Here is a 15,487-nt window from a genome sequence, read left to right as displayed (position 1 = left end):
CTGGGGGTGCTAGCTAGAATAAAAATACACAGAGCAGGGAGGGAAGGAAGGAGAGGGAGGGAAGGAGAGGGAGGGTGGTGAAAAACCTGCCTTTGAGAGACTGGGTGGAACAGGAAGAGGGTTCATGGAGAGCCTTGAGAAGCCAAGAGTGGTCTAATGAATGGAGGGGGCTGCACCAGGTGTAGAGCAGCCGAGGGCCCACTTCTGTTTAAGGAGGATATTGACAAGCTGGAAGGTGTGCAGAGGAGGGTGACCAAGATGATGAAGCGCCTGGAAAGCAAGCCTTATGGGGAACAGTAGAGGGAGGTGGGTTGTTTAGCCTGGAGAAGACTGAGAGGTGAGAGGATGTTGTTGTTGTTCAGTCGTTCAGTCGTGTCCGACTCTTCGTGACCCATGGACCAGAGTACGCCAGGCACGCCTATCCTTCACTGCCCTTCTCGCAGTTTGGCCAAACTCATGTTAGTAGCTTCAAGAACACTGTCCAACCATCTCATCCTCTGTCGTCCACTTCTCCTTGTGCCCTCCATCTTTCCCAACATCAGGTCTTTCTAGGGAGTCTTCTCTTCTCATGAGGTGGCCAAAGTACTGGAGCCTCAACTTCAGGATCTGCCCTTCAGTGAGTACTCAGGGCTGATTTCTTTGAGAATGGATAGGTTTGATCTTCTTGCAGTCCATGGGACTCTCAAGAGTCTCCTCCAGCACCAGAATTCAAAAGCACAATTCTACGGCGATCAGCCTTCTTTATGGTCCAGCTCTCACTTCCGTACATTACTACTGGAAACCATAGCTTTAACTATACGGACCTTTGTCGGCAAGGTGATGTTCTTTGCTTTTTAAGATGCTGTCTAGGTTTGTCATTGCTTTTCCCTCCCAAGAAGCAGGCGCTTCTAATTTCGTGACTGCTGTCACCATCTGCAGTGATCATGGAACCCAAGAAAGTGAAATCTCTCACTGCCTCCATTTCTTCCCCTTCTATTTGCCAGGAGGTGATGGGACCAGTGGCCATGATCTTAGTTTTTTTTGATGTTGAGCTTCAGACCATATTTTGCGCTCTCTTCTTTCACCCTCATTAAAAGGTTCTTTAATTCTTCCTCACTTTCTGCCATCAAGGTAGTATCATCAGCATATCTGAGGTTGTTGATATTTTTTCCGGCTATCTTAATTCCGGTTGGGGATTCATCCAGTCCAGCCTTTCGCATGATAAATTCTGCATATAAGTTAATATAATTCTGCATATAAGTTAAATATACTTCTGTTTAAGGAGGATATTGACAAGCTGGAAGGTGTGCGGAGGAGGGTGACCAAGATGATGAAGCGCCTGGAAAGCAAGCCTTATGGGGAACAGTAGAGGGAGGTGGGTCTGTTTAGACCTGGAGAAGACTGAGAGGTGATAGGATAGCCATCTTCAAATATCTAAAGGTTCGTCACATGGAAGATGGAGCAAGCTTGTTTTCTGCTGCTCCAGAGAGAAGGACCCAAACTAGTGGATTCAAATGGCAAGAAAGGAGATTCTGACTTAACATTAGGAAGGACTTTCTGATGGTGAGAACCGTTCCCTAGTGCAATGAACTCACTTGGAAGGTAGCAGACTCTCCTTCATGGAATGGTTTTAAGGAGAGGAAAGATGGGCACCTGCCAGGGATCCTTTAGCTGTGATTCCTGCATTGCAGGGTGTTGGGGTTAGATGTCCCCTTAGGGTACCTTCTACCCCTACTACTCCGTAACTCTGTTCCGGCAATGAAATGGGCAAGGCGGACCTCCCAAAAAAGCCACACACACGCTCCCCCCTCCATACCAGTTCGTGCTTCTTGCGGCTGGCCTCTGCCTCCTTCTTCGCCAGCTCAGCCATCTCCTCCTTGGTGTCCCGCAGCTGGCGCTGCAACCGCTTGTTCTGCTCCTCTCCCTGTTCTCAGCTGCCGTGCGCTGGTCGCGCTCCTCCGTCAGCTTCTCCATGTTCTCCTTCAGGCGGGTGGCCAAGCTCTGGGAGGGTGAGCAAGGGGAGAAAGAGGGATTTAGAAGGTGGTCTTTTATACCAGGTTAGGCTACTGGGGACATTCAGCCCAGTGTTGTCTATGCTGACTGACAGCAGCTCTTTGGGGTCTCAGCTAGATCAGGCCAAAGAGGGACCATCTAGTCCAGCCTCCTGTTCTCCCAGTGGCCAACCAGATGCCCGCAATGGGAAGCCCACAAGGCAGACCTGAGCACAACAGCAGCGCTCTCCCCAGAATTGAGAGGCATTAATGGCACCTGATGACGGAGAAGGCAGAACACAGCCCTGCTGGCCAGCAGCCAGTGATAACCTTATTTCCCTATGTGGATTTGTCTAATCCTTTATAAGAACCTCAGAACAGACCTGTTGGATCAGGCCAATGGGGGGTCCAGAGTCCAGAACTCTGTTCTCAGAGTGGCCAGCCAGATGCCCCAATGAGAAGCCCACGAGCAAGACCCGAGCACAAGAGCACTCTACCTGCGATTCCCAGAAACTGGTATTCAGAGGCATTAATGCCTCCAGCAGCGGAGGAAGAAAATAACCATCGTGACCAGTAACCAGTAACCAGCCCGTTCATAGAGCAAGATAAGACTACTCCATTTACAAGAGTCCTGCTGGATCATGCCAATGGGGGGGCCAATCTACTCCAGCCTCTTGGCCAACCAGATGCTCCAGTGTGGAGCCCATGAGCAAGACCCAAGCACAAGAGGACTCTACCTGTGATTCACAGAAACTGGTATTCAGATGCAGGTAGGATATAGTCCTTCACACAGTGCATGGTTGAACTATGGAACCTGCTCCCACAGGAGGCAGTGATGGCCACCAGCTTGGATGGCCTGGGAAATGGACAGATTCATGGAGGAGAGGGCTATCGATGGCCACTAGCCACAGTGCCTAAGCTCTGCCTCCACCTTTGGAGGCTGCGATGCTCCTGAATACCAGCGGCTGGAAGCCACTGGGGGGAAGAGAGCTCTTGCGCTCATGCTCTGCTTGCCGGTTTCCCATAACAGACACCTGCATTGCCACTAAGAGAAGAGAAAGCTGGACTATATGGGTCCCGTTTGGCCTGATCCAGCAGGTTCTCCTTATGTTCTTATAGTTCGCTGGAGGCTGGTATCAGGACAGCACCAAAACAAGTTGAAACGAGGCACCTCCCTGACCTCTCCACCCTTGAGAAGGGGTGAAGGTACCCCCCACCGTCTCCCCGCTCCACGGCAGGTGAAGATGAGACGGCAGCGACGTGCAAGGGCTGGTGCATCAATATTCATCTGCTGCACATAATGGCAGCAGACAGCGGCAATTACCGGGGCCGGAGCTCAGGAATAAGCGTTGCCCAATCGCTCCCCGCCGAGCACTAATGGAACAAACGAACCCGGCACTATGAATTTACATGAGGGGGGGTGGGAGGGAGAACTGGCTCGAGGGGGAGGGAGAGAGCGGAGGAAAGAGCAGGGGGGCGGCTGAGGAGTTGCGCCAGAGAGAGAGAGAGAGAGAGAGAGAGAGAGAGAAGGAGAGAGAAACTTTTTTCCCCAGGCGTGGGTAGAATAATCAGGGGGGCTTTGGTGAATTGGAAAAATAGATTTAACTTTGTGTGAAGTAATTACAGCATGTAATGTAGGGAGAAAAATAGATTCCATCCTTTCAAGGCAGCCGAGTGCCGTCCCCTGCATATTTATGGGGCTGGGGGGGGGAGGGGGTGTGGAGAGGGGAGGAAGAGAAGGGGGAAGCGAATAATGGTACAGAAATATTAAGAGGGAACTCTAAAGCTTCTCAGCTCCCTCGGCGGGAAAAGGAGCTGCGGCGGTAGAATATCAAGCAGGGCACTTAACAGGTGCAAGCAGAAGCAGAGAGACAGAGACCAGCCTCCCCAAGGTGGCATTTGTAGGGCCAAGGACGTAGGGGGCAGGAGCAGGAGATTTACTTGCCGGCTGAGGCCAGGGCTATGGGGGAAGAGGACAGCAGGAGACTGCTTATTTGTAATTCACAGACCAAACACATCTCTCCCTTTCGCTCTCTCTGCTCTCTTGCAGCCCACAGATGCTTGGGATTTTGCACCTCCCACCATTCTTTCTGCTGCCCTTTTGTCTCGCACAGGTTCCCACCCACCCCAGCCAATCTGCTTCCCTGAAAATGGCCCCCTCCCACCTCAAGGCATTAGAATGCCTGTGCACATGCTGTGACATCACAGCAACTGAGCCAATAGGGGGAGGGGGGACAAGTTTTTCACTCATCAAAGACCGAGGAGGAAGAGGCGTGAGTTAGGGGGCAGGCATTTCTCACACGGGAACCAGAGGGAGGCACACATATGTACACACCACGGCAGCTGTGGAGAGTTCTGTGCCTGTAGAAATCAATGCTTTCCTTTTAAAATACTCCACTGGGGAAAGAGCAGGGCTCTGCTTTCTTGCATTTTAAAAGGGGGAGACGTGGCAATTTGCACGCTGGGCGCACCCCCCTCTCCACAAGTAGTTGCAGGAGATGTATGTCTTGTTCTTGGTGGTTTTGCACTTTAGCCCAAACAACGTAGCGCAAGGCACCACATCCTAGCCTGAGGAATGAGCACAGCTCCGGATTGGGGGTGGGGGGGGGGAGATGGAAGGAAGGGGAATTGAGCAAGGCATCCAGAAAGGACCAAGGTGACTGGAGACTCTCTAAAGCAAAGGTCCCCAAACTAAGGCCCGGGGGCCGGATGCGGTCCAATCGCCTTCTAAATCCGACCCGTGGACGGTCCAGGAATCAGCGTGTTTTTACATGAGTAGTATGTGTGCTTTTATTTAAAATGCATCTCTGGGTTATTTGTGGGGCATAGGAATTCGTTCATATGTGTGCTTTTATTTAAAATGCATCTCTGGGTTATTTGTGGGGCATAGGAATTCGTTCATATTTTTGTTCCAAAATATAGTCTGGCCCCCCACAAGGTCTGAGGGACAGTGGACTGGCCCCCTGCTGAAAAAGTTTGCTGACCCCTGCTCTAAAGACTCCCTTGGAATCTACCTGATGTGATTTTAAAGTTCTGCATGGACTTTTAAGCGCTTCTTCCCACTTTCAGAAGCAGCTCAAAACACAAGACTCTGTTCCAGTTAATCTGACTCCAAGAGAGAGTGCAGCCCACTCAGCTTTGCCCCAGCGCCATCGGAGGGAATGAGAGCCCAGCAAGAAGCAAACCTGTTGGAGCCAGGTCTGAGCTGCCATGGGGAGATATTTCGCTTCCTGGGGTCTGCTAGCCCAGGACCCCGGTCGCCTACGACGAACTCCACCACACGAAGCAAACCCTGCTGCTAAGGATGCTCCTCCGTGTGCCTCCCAGCTATAGAAAACCCTCGCCCCAGCTCCAGATTCCTCACCTCGAGGCGCTTCACTTGCGTCCTCTCGAACTCCAGCCGCGTCTCCAACTCACGGATCTTGGCCTCCTGCCTGCTGACCAGGGACTTGTCTACCATGGACTGCTCGACAAACTCCAGCTGGCTCTGGAGGCCTTGTAGCTGGAAATGAAGAAGGAAGGGGCTGTTACTCAGGGAAGCACAGCCCTGTGTGGGGTGAAGAGCAAGAGGGGCAGCTGACTTCCCCCCAACACACACACACACACACACACACCAGTGCCTACCTTCTCCTGGAGCTCCTGCTTCTCTTTGTGGGCTTCCTCCAGCTGCGACTGAAGGTCATTGATCTGGGCCAGGTCCCGGGAGGCCTGGAGAGAACAGAGGATTTAGAAGCCAGTGCTGGCAAAGCTGAGTCCCAGAGATTCCCACCACCACCACCTCCCTGATATTCTGTAAAGAGTCTCCTGCCAAATCCACTGAAGAATTTAACTTATCATCCCTAGCTAATAATTATTTTAGCTGTGTAATAATATATTTTATTCTGTTTTGTGCATTTTGCAATGCCTTTGGCTAGACATAACAAACAAACAATACAATCAAAATAGGGCAGTCCCTACCCTTAAGTTTTACAAACTTAAAAGAAAAACAAAAAACCACAATATGCAAGGTAAAAGGGACAGGGAGGGAAGAGGGAAATCAAAACTCAGTCGCCAATTTCTAAACAAAACAAAATAAAAATAAAAAAATTCCTTCCAGCAGCACCTTAGAGCCCAACTAAGTTTGTTCTTGGTATGAGCTTTTGTGTGCATGCACACTTCTTCAGATACCTGTGCATGCACACGAAAGCTCATACCAAGAACAAACTTAGTTGGTCTCTAAGGTGCTACTGGAAGGAATTTTTTTCATTTTTATTTTGTTTTGACTATGGCAGACCAACACGGCTACCTACCCGTAACAATGTCTAAACAGTTGTTCCTATAATTTGTTCCTATAACGTTTAGCAACCCTGACTTCTGTTTGCAGGAGTTACAATCAAACTCCTGTGAATCTCTCTGAGGTGATGGTTAGGGGAGGGGGTTTCAGGGTGGGGTGGGCAGAGAGGATGCAGTGAAAGCATCTGCAAAACTGGGGCAGTGGTGGGGGAGGGGCTCACCTGAGCGACAGCCGCCTTGTGCTTCTTCATGAGCTCGTTCATGTCCTCCTGATCCTCTTCCAGGCGGCTCTGCACCTCGTTCTTCTCCCGCTGCAAACGGCTCATCTGCTCTTCCAGCTGGGGGGGGGGCAGGAGAAGTTCAGGAGTGAAGGATGAGCTGGTGTCTAAGGATTCCTAAGGTTTCATTCCCTGCTAGAAGGATCCCGCAAACCAGAGTTGGGAACTCTCTTAACTCAAAGGCCGGCAAGTGAAGGCAGGTGCACACACCTCTCTCTGCCCTCAGTTGCTGGGGAGGCAGCAGCATGGTCTCTTGCAGACCAGCTTTGGAGGAGATGACAATGAAGGCAGATGGTAACATCCCGAGAGCAATGAGGTTGGGCTGGAAGTGCCCTTGCTCAGTTCAGAAGAGGGCAACCAAAATGGTCAAAGGCCTGGAAACAATGCCTTATGAGGAACAGCTTAGGGAGCTGGGTATGTTTAGCCTGGAGAAGAGAAGGTTAAGGGGTGATATGATAGCCATGTTCAAATATATAAAAGGATGTCATATAGAGGAGGGTGAAAGGTTGTTTTCTGCTGCTCCAGAGAAGCGGACACGGGGCAATGGATTCAAACTACAAGAAAGAAGATTCCACCTAAACATTAGGAAGAACTTCCTGACAGTGAGAGCTGTTTGGCAGTGGGATTTGCTGCCAAGGAGTGTGGTGGACTCTCCTTCTTTGGAGGTCTTTAAGCAGAGGCTTGACAGCCATCTGTCAGGAATGCTTGGGTGGTGTTTCCTGCTTGGCAGGGGGTTGGACTGGATGGCCCTTGTGGTCTCTTCCAACTCTAGGATTCTATGATTCAATCCAAAAGGCAGCTTCACCTCCCCAGGGGCCAAGCTCTGAAAACTGGGTCTGCAAGGTGGATGGGGAACCCAGCTGTGCTTGGCATTGATTGGCTAGTGCCCGTGCCATCCCCAAGAAACCACACACAAACCTCCAGGCAGTTTTTGTACTTCTGAGCATCCAAGTTGGGTGGGGGAAAGGTAGAATAGGGAACATTATATGAAGAAATAAAGGTGTCAATGATCAGAGACCACTGATGTGCCAGACTGCATAGTACGAAGGATGATTTAAATTAGTGGGAAGTGGTGATGGTTTGGGGTGCTTACCGCTCCCTTGGCCTTGGATAGGTCATCTATCTGCAGGTGCAGGTCCTCGATCTCCACCTCCATGGACTTGCGAGCCTTGACAGCAGCTGCACACGTGAACTCTGACTCCTCCAACTGCAGCAAGAGCCCCCATAGCGACAATTAGGACAACCGCTACTCACTCCCAAACCTCGCCTGTCAGCCTTCCACCACAATCTCTCTGCTATACGGCTTGGGCCCTGAATGAGTGTATCTTCCTCTAGGAGCTTGCCTGGGTGCTAAGATCCCCAGGGGAGTACCTTCTCTCGGTCCCACGAACGAGAGAGACATGGCTGGTAGTGACACAAGAGACAAGGAGCCTTTCCTGTGGCTGCTCCCCTATTGTGGAATTCCCTCCCAAATGAGTTCAGACTGGCTCCCTCCTTGCTAACCTTCTGCTGGCAAGCTAAGACCTTCCTTTTAGGCAGGTCTTTGAAAACTAAGTTGCAGAGGAGGCTGGCCACTGGGCTCCCATCAGGGCAAAGTGTATTTTGACTGCTGGCCCTAAGCATTTCCTGATGTATCCTAATTACAGTTTTTACTAGCTTGTTTCTATTACTTTGTATTTTATAACTGGTGCTTCTAAATATTGTAAGCTGCCTTGAATCCCAACTTAGGAGAAAAGGATATCAATACACTTAATAATAAAACAGTGATATTATTCCCACTGGGTTGTCCAGGCCCAGTTCTGCCTCTTGAGGTGGCAGTGTTTTGAGTTCTTCCCAGGCACTAAAAAACGAAAAAGCCTTCCTTGCAGGGACACTGCAAAAACCAAGTGTGGCCTTGTGCCAGATGTCAGAAAACTTGTAGGAGTTTTATTTCGTTTTAGTCAATTATACTGTGGTTTCAACTTTCCGTATGTTTTAAATTACAGCTGAATTTTTTTGCGATAATTATTTTATCTGTTTTTGTGAACCGCATCTAGTTTTTTCCTAAAGCAATATATAAATTTTATGAAATAAATAATAAATAAGAGCCGGTCTGAGTGGAGAATGATGAAAACCTCTGCAGGGCCAACAGTTGCACGGGAACTGTTGATTCCATCCAGCTCAGTCTGCGCCTACTGTCTATTGTCTACCCTCCCGATAAGTTTCATTCATTTCTCTAACCTGCTCCCCCCATGCCACCCCCATTCCCAGCCCCTCTCCCAGCACCTGGTTCTTCAGCTGTGCAATCTCCCGCTTGCTGGGCGCATTGTGTCTTCAGGTGGTCAAGCATGACCTGAGCGTCGGACAGGAGGGCCTTGGTACGCTTCAGATCCTTGCGCAGGCCGCTTCTCCGTCTCAAAGTCCCGCTGGCTGACCTGGAGGGTTGCAGGGAGGAAGAGGAGAGTGTGAAGGGGAAAGGGAGAGAGGTGGTTCTCCTCCAGCAGCCCTCGCCCACCCTCTCTTCCCCCTTTCCTGCCATTGTCCCATACCTGGTCGCTGACAGCCGACAGTTTCCCTTCCAGGTCCCTCTTCTCCCGCAGCACCTTCTGCTTCTCCTCGTACTCCTCCTCCAGCTGCATCTCCATCTGCTTCAGCTGTGGGGTTCACAAAGCAAGCAGAGGGTTCTGAGGGGGTCTTTCTTGGTGGATCTGGGGAGGCTGCTGCTGCTGCTGCTGCTGGTAGCCTGGGGGTCATTTCCAGCTCTGTGTAGCTCTCCAAGGGAGGAACAGGGGGCCTTCCTAATGACTCCCAGCAGCCTTAACAAACTACAGCTCCCAGAATTCTTTGGGGGAAGCCAGGATGGTTTAAAAGTGCTATCACGACACTTTAGAGCACAGGTGTGACTTGTATTCCTCTTGGAAGCTTAAAAAAAGCACAGCAAGGTGGAACAAGTACTGCTTCCATGTCCTCAGCACCTGGTTTTCAGAGGTATACATATGGCCTCCAAACAGGGAACGGAATGTCACATGAACACAAAAGTTCAAAACATTTCAGAATTTGTAATTCCTTGGTGTATGAATGGATGGATGGAAAGACAGTGGGCAGCAGCATTACGAAGGGAGGCCCCCTCACAGCCAAGGGGGAGGGGGCCCTTAGTGACCCTGGGCCCCAGCCTTGTGGGAAGCAGACCACCCCCTGGAGAGGAGGCCAAACAATTTCCCCAGCTGCCATGACTAAGAGCTGCTTGCCTGCAGCAGGCTCTCAAGAGGAGCGGGCTCAGGAAAATGTTCATTTAGATAATTGCAGGTTCGTGCCGGCCAGGGCTGTGTCACTCGGCTAATGGGATCAGCGTAGGCAGAGAGGAAATCACGCTGTGGGGGAAGAGTGACTGATCACACTGGTCAGGGCCAGGAAGGATTTGGCTGGACAGAGAGACCAAAGGCAGGAGGACCGGATGGGCAAAAAACTATCAATCAAAGCCGCACAGAGGCCTGAGCCCTTTTCAACCATCATTAGCATTTTGGATCTAAAAAAGTGGGGGGGGGAGTAGGAGACCCCAGCCTGCCTAGGTTGCAACCTTTCTGAAAGCATGGACCTCTCCTCCCAGATATTTCAAGGGTGAAATAAATGCACTCTGCATGTGGTCCAAGCCACTTCTCTGCAAACTATTCATGCTTTGCGTGTTCCAGACAGAACCGCAGCATGGAAACCAGCTCCACAGCCTGGCCCAGATTCAAATTTTGCTTCAGCTTATTCAGCAGCCTCCTAGTACTTTATTGTTATTTATTAAGTTATTAGTCACTTGTTCCTCTCTGAGCCACTGACATTTAAAAGCATAAACACATTACACCATAGTGAAAAAGAAAGAAATGGATCATATGAAACATTGTGGGTGGTATGCAACAGTAGACCTCTTGAAGTTAATGGCCATTAGGTTAATTAGGTTCATTCATTTCCGTGTATCTACTCTGAGTAGAACTTAGCTGGTTACAACCCTACAATTGGAAAGAAGAGACACCTTATCTCCAATCACAGCAGTGAGTGCTCGATCTGACAAGCGACCGACAGGTGGGTGTGGTATAGACAATAAGACCTTGTTCCCCCTACAACACCCCATAAAAACCACTAAGACTAGATCATCTCAGTCCACCAAAGACCTGGGGAAAGAGGTTAAATCTTTACCTGGCACCAAAACAGTGTCTGCTAAGTTACCAGGTGTGTGTGTGTTTAAAATCAATCAATCAATCAATCAATCAATCGGTAAAAATGACTGACAGCGGCTCTCCGGGATTTCAGGAGGAAAGGGTTTCAGCTGAGGGGCTCCCTGGCTCACAGCTTGGTTTTCCAAACTGAGGTCTCTGTCTCTGTCCTCTCTCAACTCCCAAGTCAGGCAGAAAGGCTTAGCTAAATGAATTGAAAAACTCAGCCTTGCTGATGACCTGAAGGCAAAATCCATACCTACGTAGCTTCTTGAAGAGGGTAGGATCAGAGCTGATGGGGTGGTGAGAAGGGACCTCTTGAACGAGGGGCATTCCCCCAAAGACCTTAATGGCCTCCCTGGCTTCAGGAAAACAGCCATAACACACTCAAATGGAATAATTCTGCAAACATCCTCGTTTTATGCCTCCCTCAGGAGCTGAATGCTGCCCGGTATTGACTTGTCCGCCGAGTGTGAAATTTCATGATTTATTAATTTTCAGAGAGAACGAGAGATGCACATTGACTCTCAGCCAGGAAGTCCCCAATTGAAATGCTTCCTCCAGGGCATCCCAACCTCTTCCTCCCATCACAGTTCTCTGCAGCCAAGGATAATTACACTGACCAGATTGTTCTTAAGGATCGCTGAGATGGTTTATATATGTGCAAAATGCAGTGCTATATACATGCAAAGTGCTGCATTTATGTTCTAATGTTTTTCATCTGTGTGTGCCTTGTTCTAAGGCGAATAGGGTGGGGATGTTAAACAGCTGCCTGGTATGTAGCAGGAAGGCAGAACCAGGAAACGGGAGGGGGAAAGGCCTTGCGCCACAGTCACTTCCTGCTGCCAGCCGCCCTGGAGCTTGGGCTCCTGCCCTGCTAATTGGGAACAGAGGCTGATCCCCTGCAGCTCCCAGGAAGCAGCATGTTTCATTTCAAGGCCTTGCTGTGATGAGGAAGAAGCAGGGCCCAGAGGACACCCAGAAGGGGCTTCACATGGCAGCAAGTGCCCCTGTTACTTATAGGGGTAAGGTAAGTCTCACGGAAAAGCCTCAGCAACCCAGGGACTTGTATCCAGTGCTACTCCTACCCACTGAAAACAATGGTCGGTGGCTAATTTGGGTCCATTGGTTTAATGGGCCCTGTCATATTAAAAATGAGTTGGTAACTCCTTTACTGAATGTGTGAATAGACAAGGTGGTAATAACCGAATTCCAACCCAATACAAGTCTGACACTTGGCCAGTGTATGTCTTGAATCTCTTTTATCTTTTGCTTTTAGCAGACACTTGTCTGTCTGCAGCATTTTTTAATGCCTGGATCACCAAGGCATCAAGGAAGTGCTTTAGAGTGCCCTATTTCAACTTCTAGCACCTTGTACGCATCCTACTTCATTGCTCACAAGCCCAAAATCCTTTCTACTTTACTTTAATCTGACTGTTCCTGCTGTAACCAAGTACTATGAATATGCTTTTGATGTGTGGATGACATTAAACTCTCTGGGGAAGGGGTGGGTGGAGGGTCAATGGCTGCCGTTGGTAGGGACTGATGTTTTTGAGTTCTGAATACAGTATGATTTTACTCTCTCTCTCTCTCTCTCTCTCTCTCTCTCTCTCTGTGTGTGTGTGTGTGTGTGTGTCTACACACACACACACACACACACACACACAAAATGAGAGAACTGTATTGGGATACAAGCCAGGGTTCTCTGGCTCCTAAAGGGCTTGTGAATCCACCCACAGCCTTTCTCACCTTCTTCTGGCAGGACTGCCTGATCTCCTCCACCTCCTCATCACGGCTCTCCACTTCCTTGGAGTGTGTCTGCCGCAGCCTCTCCATCTCCATCTCCAACCGGAGTTTTGCCTGAAGGGAGAAGGAACCGATGAGACGCCCAAAGGAGGAAGGCTCAGTCTTTGCCCCTCTCTTTACACAGGCCAGGAAGGCTCCATGGCAAAGCAGGCAGAGCAAAGGGACAAGGGACATCGCACTGCCTAACCTGCTCACATTCCCCACCCACCCATCCATTATCTCCCTGGTCACTGAGCCATGCTGCTTCACACACAGCCCAACACACACCAGGGACTAGCACCCTGAACAGACCAGGAGCCAAGTCCTTTGGGTCCAGAGGTCAAAGGCAGAGCTACACTAGCAGCAAAGGCTCAAGAACTTGCAAACCCTTTGTGGGGTCCCTGCCAGATCTCAAATAGATTTCCAAGTTCAGTCTTAAGTCCTCTGCTGTTAGAAGTTGAAGTGTTTGGAGGAAAGGGGGATATGTAAGTATAATAAATAGAAATAATAGTGAATACAGGACTGCTGGGAAAACTCAGCCAGTAGAGCATGAGACTCTCAGCGTCAGGGGTTCGAGCCCCATGTTAGCCCAAAAATTCTTGCATTACAGGGGGCTGGACTAGATGACCCTAGTGATCCTTTCCAACTCTACAATTCTATGCTTCAGTTTGGGGGGACATGACCCCAGCCCACTGCCCATGCAGTAAGCAGGGGAGGCAGAGACCCTTCCACACATCTCCACTTGGCCCTGCTGGAAAGCTAATTGCCGGCCTTTGCCTTTGTCATTTTCAGTCATCAATATGTATATTTTCCTATATACATAAAAATGCAAGGCTGTCATCATGCGCCCCGATTAGGAAAATTGCCCCATGGCAATCCTGGATTTGCATAAAGAAAAGAGAAAGCTCTAGGGCAGGGTTTCCCAAACTTGGGTCTCCAGCTGCTACTGGACTACAATTCCCATCATCCCTAGCTAGCAGGACCAGCGGCCAGGGATGATGGGAATTGTAGCAGCTGAAGACCCAAATTTGGAAAATCCTGCTCTAGGGTGTTAATGCAGTGGGGAATGGCAGGGGTAGTTGATGAATGGAGTGAGCAGGGGCCCAGCCCCTAGTAAAACGCTGTCACAGGGAAGATGGAGCAAGCTCATTTTCCGCTGCTCTAGAGGTGAGGACCTCAAGCAATGGATTCAAATTACAAGCAAGGAGGAAAAACTATCCAAAGGTAAGAGCTGGTCAACAGTAGAATGGACTCCCTTGGAAGATGGTGCACAGAGGCTTTTAAACAGGCTGGACGGCCACTTCCCAGGAATTCTTGAGCTGTGATTCCTGATTGCAGGGGGATCAGAATAGATGACCCTCAGGATCCTTTTCCAACTCGACAATCCTATGATTCTATGTGCTCACCCTGCTCACCAGCCCCCTTGCCATCCACCCCCCACCCTGTGATATACAGGTGAAACTCGAAAAATTAGAACACACGCTTCAGGTTAAGAACTTTGTTTCAGGATAAGAACAGAAAGCGTGCTCTGGCAGTGCAGCAGCAGTGCGAGGTCCCATTAGCTAAAGTGGTGCTTCAGGTTAAGAAGAGTTTCAGGTTAAGGGCGGACCTCTGGAAAGAATTAAGTACGTAACCAGAGGTACCACTGTATCGTGGAAAAGTCTATTTATGTACGCAATTGTTTTCATTAGCTACTGGAGTTTAATATAGGAGATAGACTCATGACATGCAAAGCGAGATATGTCCAGCCTTTATTTGTTATAATTGTGATGATTATGGCGTACAGCCGATGAAAACCCCAAAGCTGAAATTGTTAATTTGGGGTTCTCATCAGCTGTACACCATAATCATCACAATTATAACAAATAGAGGCTTGACATATCTCGCTTTGCATGTCATGCGTCTATCTCATATATTAGTCTCACCTTTTAAGTTGAATTACTGAAAGAAATGAACTTTTCCACGGCATTCTAATTTTTCGAGTTTCACCTGTATACACTCTTTCTAGAGAGAGAGTTATCTCAAGTAGCTCGGCGCAACCTCGCCAGTCCCATCAGCACCACCTGTACTCTATCCCACTTTAAAAGCTCTTTCATTTAGCTGGTGGGAATGAAAGGCCCACCAGCCGCCGCCGCCGCCGCCAATCAAGAGGCAGAAAGGCTGCTGTTGGCTCTCGCATTGATCGGGCTTGTTTTGCTGCCATCTTTCTCCCTCTGCTCGGCTCACGCTGGGGCAAGGCCACACTGGGAGGCAGCCGGGCACTGAGCTGCAAGCCAGGCCGGAGCTTGGGGAGCACAGCAGCCCCTCAGGATCAATGGCTCTGAAAGGCAATTACTTACTCGCCTTGCCGCCGCTGCCTCCGCAGCCTGCATTGCTGCGTCTGCCTGCCTGTCGGCACCTTCCAGAGTCGCAAGGGCAGGCGCCTCTCCCTCTCCCGGGGCCGGCTGCCTAGGCTCCAACCAGCCGAACTGGAGCCGCAGCAGGAGGAGAATCACGGCGGCAGCAGCAGCAGCAACTCAGGTGTGTGAAGGGAAGAGGATGGGACGGCCCACACGCCCCTGTGAAACCGGCACACCCAGAAAACCGGCAGAGCCAGAGCCGGCAGAGAGAGAGGAGGAGGAGGAGGAGGAGGCCCCGCCCGGACCAGGCCTTACCTGCTCCAGCATCTGGATGGTGCCTGCCTGCTCGTCCAGCTCCTCCTCCTGGTCTTTGGCCTTGGCCTCCAGGTCCCGGAGCTGCTTCCGGACCTTGGCCAGAGACGCCTCATCCTTGGACTCCTGGGAGGAGAGGTCCTGCAGCTCGGCCTCCAGGGACTCCACCTTCTGGGTGACGCTGGTGATGCTGGACTCCTTCTCCTGGGAAGGGAGGGAAGTGGGGAATGTTTAAGTGTGCCGTAGGGAGGCTCAAAAGCCCCAAGCAGCCCCAGATGTTGCTGCTCTTGATCCCATGGAAGGCTGTCGGGTGAAAGTGGAGGTGGAGGGAGAGTTTTCCTTCAGAGCACACA

The 15,487-nt window shown here is 50.2% G+C and overlaps 1 protein-coding gene across 1 annotated transcript in view; it reads right to left on the bottom strand.

Annotated features, from left to right (window-relative positions):
- MYO18A (myosin XVIIIA) overlaps positions 1-15,487 on the bottom strand; it is a 141,145-nt gene that overhangs the window by 18,713 nt on the left and 106,945 nt on the right. Inside the window, 12 exon segments of the mRNA XM_033171487.1 lie at positions 1,796-1,899; positions 1,902-1,980; positions 5,335-5,472; positions 5,595-5,678; positions 6,464-6,580; positions 7,614-7,727; positions 8,786-8,830; positions 8,832-8,900; positions 8,902-8,934; positions 9,049-9,153; positions 12,448-12,558; positions 15,138-15,338. Coding sequence (XP_033027378.1) covers positions 1,796-1,899; positions 1,902-1,980; positions 5,335-5,472; positions 5,595-5,678; positions 6,464-6,580; positions 7,614-7,727; positions 8,786-8,830; positions 8,832-8,900; positions 8,902-8,934; positions 9,049-9,153; positions 12,448-12,558; positions 15,138-15,338 — 1,200 coding nt within the window.

This window comes from Lacerta agilis, chromosome 15, assembly GCF_009819535.1.
Source record: "Lacerta agilis isolate rLacAgi1 chromosome 15, rLacAgi1.pri, whole genome shotgun sequence".
NCBI classification, from domain to species: domain Eukaryota; kingdom Metazoa; phylum Chordata; class Lepidosauria; order Squamata; family Lacertidae; genus Lacerta; species Lacerta agilis.
The sequence above is the reverse complement of the archived record's forward strand: the minus strand, read 5'-3'. Positions and strand labels throughout refer to the sequence as shown.